At 36.1% G+C, this 6,757-nt stretch overlaps 2 protein-coding genes across 2 annotated transcripts; one reads left to right on the top strand and one right to left on the bottom strand.

Moving 5' to 3' along the window:
- Positions 1–3,124: 3,124 nt before the first annotated feature.
- Positions 3,125–4,170, bottom strand: LOC112276766 (ubiquitin-ribosomal protein eL40 fusion protein). The gene is made up of 2 exons (XM_024508431.3): positions 3,840–4,170; positions 3,125–3,389 (listed from the first exon to the last, which is right to left on the bottom strand). Exons 1-2 carry the CDS (start codon positions 4,130–4,132, stop codon positions 3,296–3,298), a joined length of 387 nt encoding a protein of 128 aa, XP_024364199.1. The 5' UTR covers positions 4,133–4,170; the 3' UTR covers positions 3,125–3,295.
- Positions 4,171–4,383: 213 nt separating this feature from the next.
- Positions 4,384–5,287, top strand: LOC112276765 (uncharacterized). The gene has a single exon (XM_024508430.3). The coding sequence runs from the start codon at positions 4,560–4,562 to the stop codon at positions 5,160–5,162; it is 603 nt and encodes a 200-aa protein (XP_024364198.1). The 5' UTR covers positions 4,384–4,559; the 3' UTR covers positions 5,163–5,287.
- Positions 5,288–6,757: the final 1,470 nt, after the last annotated feature.

The raw sequence follows: 6,757 nt of genomic DNA, 5'->3' as shown, positions 1-6,757 counted from the left end.
TACAGGTTCCAGTGAACAATATACATTAGGCAGAACTACGTGTACCAATGCGCAGAGATGGAGACACAATAGTAAAACTTTACTACGCTCAATAGTGCAAGCCCAAGCTTCCCACCTAGGCGCTCGCAATACTGTGAGCACGCACAATGGAGCTCCCAAAACGAGGCAGTACTGATGTAATTGGCAGGGGCAGAGGCGCAGACACTAACTGATTTTCGTACCGAGATTAATACTTGCGAGGGCCCAGTTCAGCAGACGTTTTGAACTGCTGCCTTCACTGGCTAAATCTTGCTCTACAATCCTAAACCGTAAACCTTGCAGCATAGCTCGACTGAACAAGACAACTTCTGAGATTGTCTATGCAAAATTCACTTGTCTATGCAATGCACGTCATGAGATTTTCGCCACTCTGCAAAATCAGATTTTGTAATATTTTCTATCTTTTTTTCAAAATGTATAGCTATTTAATAGCGTTTTGTATTGCATTGTAGCCTAATGTAATTATATTTCTTGTCATCTACATTTTCTTTTTCAATTTTTTTTTTAAAGGTGTACTTCGATAATTTGTCCACCATCAATAATTAACATCTAATTATGGATCTTTATTGTGGTTTGAAATATAAAATGTTAGTAAGCAAATTAGCCAAGTTCAATTTATGTTTTTGTAGTTGTGTAAAGTCATAATTATGTTAATTTATTTTGTATTTTAAATTATTTTTTGGGTTTGAATTATTTATTGATTGAAAACCAAAGCTTAAATCAAATTAAAGTCATTTGTAGATAAATAATTTAAAATAAAATAGAATTGTAATAACATTTAAGATTTGTTAAAATTCAATACACTGAATATAAATCCACCACAACTAAAGTGGTGGATTTATTAAATTAATTACTAAGTTTGTTAAAACTAAGATTAGTGACAATTTAGGTTAAATGTGCCAAAATGTTTGCTCCAATAATTCAAAAATCTAATAAGAATCACTTTATAATTTGAATATATTTTGGTTAGTAGCTCTTTTTATTCTAATATTTTTTTTAAATATTGGAAACTAAGATTCAAATTAATTGGCTTAATTTTAAAAGAGTTTACTACTATAAAATAAAATATTTATTAATATTTTAACTATCCTAAGAATATTGATTTTATGATTGGTAAGACTATTTTTAAGAAGATTTATATATAAAAAAATTAATTTAATATATTTTAAAATAAACTTGAAGGGCCCTCATTGTATTAAACATATTATAGATAATATAAAATTTGATGTTATTTATAAATATGTAATATATTTATAATATACATGATTATGAATATTTAATCATACATTGATCTTTTGAATGAGCATAACATTATTTATTTGTTATTTTTGTTCATTATGCAAGATACTAAATATCACCAAAAATATATACATATGATTTAAGTAATTACATTAAACTTATAGTTGGTATATAAATCATTAACTTTTATAATAAAATTATGTATTTCAATTTCAGGAAAAAAAATTGAAATTTCATCACAAAAAAAGATTTTTTCCAGGAAATAATTAAATTAATTAATATTAAAATTTTATTAATTTATTATGAATATGTATAAGAATTAAATTTTATATTTAAATAACTTCATCAATTTAGTATTAAAAAGAATCAAATTTGATAATATAAAGTTACAATCCATAAAATTGTAACATAAAAGCGTACTAGCATTAATTGTATAACATGTGTAGGAGAGATATATTGTTATTAGCATAGATAGAAGTTTTTTAATTTTACAAAACAAGTACCCAACTTGCACTTTAATTTTTTTATTTCATTCATTTGGCATCCATGTATGTCTACAAACATAAATGTTGGGTGGCTACTTTAGATTTTATAAGCAGCTCATTAATGTGCAACTAATTGCTGGAATTTTCTAAAATATTGGTAGAAGGGTGCAAGGTGTAGAGTGCAATGTTTGGAGTTTTTTAATTAGACAAAAAACACAGAAACTCAAAATCATTCACTAGTAATTAAAAACAATTAGGATTTTGGATTTATTTAAACATTTCTCCACAAAGTGCTTCTTGAATTTGTTGTTTATGAGTACTAAGTACCAACTGGGTACTTAATCCGCTTTGGATAAAGTCTCTTAATGAATACATACACGTACATATATACATAGATCTACAAACATTCACAACTATTGTAACAAATTTTCTGTCTACTATATATGTCTATATAAACAATAGAGAAGCTTTTTACATTTGTATCCTAGTCTTATCAAACGTAGCTATTACAAAATCCAAGAAAACATGACAGTAAAGGTACCCCTAATCTTCTTATTTAATTATCTATTTTTAAATAGTTTAAACAAATTTTCTCTACATTTAATGCACAATTTGATTAATTAACATTCTATTCATGCAAAGTTATTCCTTCGTTAAGCATGTAGGATGACTTCACTGCTTTACATCGTGCAAGCCTCACATACTTTATTCCAAGGCTTTCAAATGCTTTAGGATTGCTGGGATCATGGCTAACCACCTACTGGTGTGTTTTGCGTGGAGCATAGGTTATCATACAACATATGTAACATTCACTCATAACATTTATCTAAGTCGGGCAATGTAAGCCTGAAAGGATTGAATTGAGCGATTCTTCAATTGTGAATAACTCTGGACAGACTGAAAAGAGCTAGTTTCTGAAACGCGAGCTTCTTTCAATGTAACCAGGGAGGTAGACATCGGACAGACACACAACCAGACATTACACAGACTTCAGTTATCCCACCTAAAAACGAACAGCAATTTCAAATTTAAATCTCTGGAAAATGTTCAAAATAGAATGCAAAAGAGTCTCAATTACCATATCTCTAATGCTGCATATTCTCACGGATACAACCGAAAAATAACACTATGGCTGCATGAAACAAGACAGTTTGATCACTGGATAATGAGAAACTTCGACAGATCATACATTCACATCATACACAAAAGACAAGATAAACTAGAGGGTATGAGGGCCAATGTATGTAGTCAAAAACTAATTATCAAGGTGTGCACGTGTTCTGTTGAGGCAATCAAGGAAGTTATTTATAAAAATATATAAATAACCATAGAAGAGAAATCCAGAGTGAATAGATAGTACAAAGATTTAAAGAGAGTCGGTGTTCATGTGGGGCAGTGTGACGCATTACAAAGGCAGTAAACAAGCTATATTGGTCTCCGTGTAGCTTAAACCTGCTCAAAGACCAGTGAAGATCTATCACATTTCCTGAGCTTGCATTGCACACACTGCACCAATACAGAAGGCCGCCACTCTACTTGATCTTCTTCTTAGGGCGGAGCTGGTTGCTATGTCCACACTTCTTCTTTCTGCAATTGACGGCTCGGGGGTGTAGGCGGGCATAGCACCTTCACATGCGGTAAGACCAGTTAGATATGCAATGTCATCAAACGCCTCGTTACCATGAAAAAAAATCCTTGAGGGAGCACATCAGCCTTAGGCCTGAACAATCGGGTAGACACGAGTTTCAACTCGAGGCTAGACGTAAATCATGCAGGGCCTGTAAGCTACCAAAGAAAACCTAGGTCGCTACTCTACAGTAAGTCCCGTGATATAGCCACCGTTCAACCTCATATTCAACAATAATAAGCAAAAACTTCCGACATGGCAACTCACACTCCGGACAATGTTTAAAAGTGCAGCCAGAACTTTCAAGTCTGAATGTATAACAAGCTTCCATTACCCAATCACCACGAAAATCACTCACTCCAAGCTTGGGTGCATAGGGCAGAAAAGCTCCAAGATGCAGTTAGAAGCCATTTCACAAAATAAAAAGATAGAGAGAAGAGGGCACTAACTTCCGACATATCATCTTCTCCTGATTGTACTTGCGAGCCAGAGCCATCAACGAAGGCTCAATAATACCTCCTCGAAGGCGGAGCACCAAATGCAAAGTGGACTCCTTCTGGATATTGTAGTCAGCAAGGGTGCGGCCATCCTCGAGCTGCTTTCCGGCGAAAATGAGCCTCTGCTGGTCGGGAGGAATGCCCTCCTTGTCCTGGATTTTCGTCTTCACATTATCGATAGTATCTGATGATTCAACCTCGAGAGTAATGGTCTTGCCCGTGAGGGTCTTCACAAAGATCTGCATGGTGACACACCCTTAGAATTACAAACACGCAACAGATAAAAGCTCAAGAGACCCGGTGTATTCCTCTCTCCACCTAATGAAGCAACATTAGGGTTCTAGAGACTCACAACATAACCGGATTGAGACCCTCTAACAGTGCTCCATCGGAGTATTCGGGAACCTCGGAAGATGTATACCCGGGGGACGGTAGTCTTTGAATCCTACCCATTCGCACTCAGACTCGAATCCAACCACAAGAATTAAGCGAGTAAATGGCGAGCAAATCATTATCGTGGCAGTGGGCAATGTGGACTCCGGTTACTGGTCGCGCGGATTTGGAGCTACGGGAAATTGAGAGTGTGCCGAAGGCAATTTGTTCAGTGTCAACTTCCAATTGAGATCGTTCAGTAGCTTTGTGAGATCGATTTCTGGCAGTGTGACCACGGCTATGGCTGCCATGGCTCAAGGTGCGGCTGGAATTCAAGCTCTGAGCTTCTCGGCAAATTGCAGTTCCGTGCAGAAGCTCGGTGATGGCTTGCTGCGGGATACGAAGACGTGCCCGCCATCACGAAAGCAGCTTCAAGTGCGAGCTATGGCTCCCAAGAAGAAGGTGAATGCTTACGACGAAGGGTGGAGCAAGCAGTGGTTCGGAGCGGGAATTTTCGCGGAGAATACCGAGACGGAGCCCGTGAACATCGTGAAGAAGCTGGAGAAGAAGAAATTGCTGTCTCAAGTCGAGAAGGCGGGTCTTCTGAGTAAGGCCGAGAGCCTTGGTGTGAGTCTGTCGCAGATTGAGAAGCTCGGTCTTCTGTCGAAAGCGGAGGACCTCGGCTTGCTGAGCTTGGCGGAAAAATTCGCGACGGCCAGCCCCGCAACGTTGGCTTCCTTCTCTCTACCTCTAGTTGTGTTAGGAATTGCAATTCCCGTACTCGTTCCAGATAGCTCCACCCCCCTCGTTGTTGTGCAGAACGTCGGGAGTTTGTTGTGCTTGGCTACCGCCGGCGGTTTGTTTATCGGAAGCGTAGTGTTGAGCGGTTTGCAAGAAGAGTAGCATTCCATAGCTTTTTCAAGAACTCAATAACACCAGCATGTCACTCACGGACATGAATGTGGTAATCCTTGAGCAATTTTTTGTATATGGAATTCGAGCTTACGGATCTGTGTACTCTAAAATCACTACAGTTCCTCTCCTTTCCACTCATGTAAGTTTGTTTTCTTCATCCAGCGATGTAGGTTGCGGCATAAAATTTGTACTTGCGGACAAAATATCGTGAAGCTTAGTGGGTTAGCAATCCTTACACTAGAAATTGGAGCTGTAAAGTCCGAATTTGATGGTTTTGCAGAGTTGATTTGCCCATGTCTTACACTGAAGGGTGTTTTAGGCAATCGGCGAAGATGCAAACAGAATCACGGCCTGGAAGCATGAGACCTTGCTGCAATCTGTTCGGAACGTTCCCCCTTCATCACATTGTGGTAGTAGACAGGTTGCGGAACATTCCTGATTCACAAAATTGTGATCGAGTTGTAGAACCACCAGACTGATCCAGCTTGCACTGGCTTGTCATATTAGCCGAATTGCGTGATAATGCACCCCACTCTGTTGATTTGATACTTGACTGAATTGCCTTTTAGCCTTCTACATTAATTGACATCAATCTCTGCAGCCCCCGTATCTGGGTCCTCTTGTGACATTCTGAGTGATGTGTGCCACGAAAGACTTGCTGTCTTTTAATCAGCTAATGTATGTTTATTTAATCAGCAAAGATTTATACCAAAATAGATCTATAAAGATCATATAATTTAGGATGCTATTGAGTTATGTAAAAACTAATTTAGAAATGCATCAGGCATTTGGTAAATTATATTTGCAAATAAAAAGAACTTAAAAATTCATTAAAGTCAAATCTTAAAGAGTCTTTAAGAATCTTAAAGATATCTTTAAAAAAAAATCATAAAAACATATCAAAAAGTTAATAAGAACTTGAAAAAAAAAGCCTAAAAAACCTCAAAGTATTCATAAAGAATTCATAAAGAATCTAAATTACTTATAATATTGATCCTTTTGAAAATCTTTGAGAAATTTAATATTAATCCAAATCACTCAAAATCAATATTTAACTAGTTTTTATAAGTTTTCTCTCTAATCTTATTCTTTGATCAATAAAAGAATCCTAGATTTGTCACAATGATGTAGTTTTGTGTCAAGGACATGAAATAAAAGATGATGCATAAACCAATGAAATCTGTATCAAAGAAAGAGTGACAAAATAGAAATAAAGAAGTACGTATATTTAAAAGAAACTAGTATGGCTTATTGCCAAAAGACAAGAAAACTTGAGTCTCTTGAAATTAGACTAGAAGCAAGAAAAGAGTTGACAAGAGTGAAGAGGGCTTCACTCTTGTCTCTATATATATTATCTAACTAAAGGCTATATGGCGATATTCTATAGGACCTCCAAAATGTGTTGACTTTGTAGGACACATGCCTTGACTTACAAGACAAGTTTTTCTATGTGTGGGCTACATAGTTAGCTTGATCTTCAAACTAACAACATGTGTGGCACATGGCTAACTTGTTGACTACTTTTCTTATTCAAAAAATTAATTATAGATACCTATAAAGTCAAAAGAATATCTATGAAGCTT

This window comes from Physcomitrium patens, chromosome 24, assembly GCF_059467195.1.
Source record: "Physcomitrium patens ecotype Gransden chromosome 24, ASM5946719v1, whole genome shotgun sequence".
In the NCBI taxonomy this organism is placed as follows: Eukaryota; Viridiplantae; Streptophyta; class Bryopsida; order Funariales; family Funariaceae; genus Physcomitrium; species Physcomitrium patens.
The sequence above is the reverse complement of the archived record's forward strand: the minus strand, read 5'-3'. Positions and strand labels throughout refer to the sequence as shown.

What these genes read in the sequence shown, in the direction of transcription:
- LOC112276766 (XM_024508431.3), bottom strand. Translation starts at nt 4,132, where the DNA reads ATGCAGATCTTTGTGAAGACCCTCACGGGCAAGACCATTACTCTCGAG. An exon ending in GAGAAGATGATATGTCGGAA is followed by an intron (nt 3,390 to 3,839) that starts GTTAGTGCCCTC and finishes CCGCATGTGAAG; the next exon opens with GTGCTATGCCCGCCTACACC.
- LOC112276765 (XM_024508430.3), top strand. Translation starts at nt 4,560, where the DNA reads ATGGCTGCCATGGCTCAAGGTGCGGCTGGAATTCAAGCTCTGAGCTTC.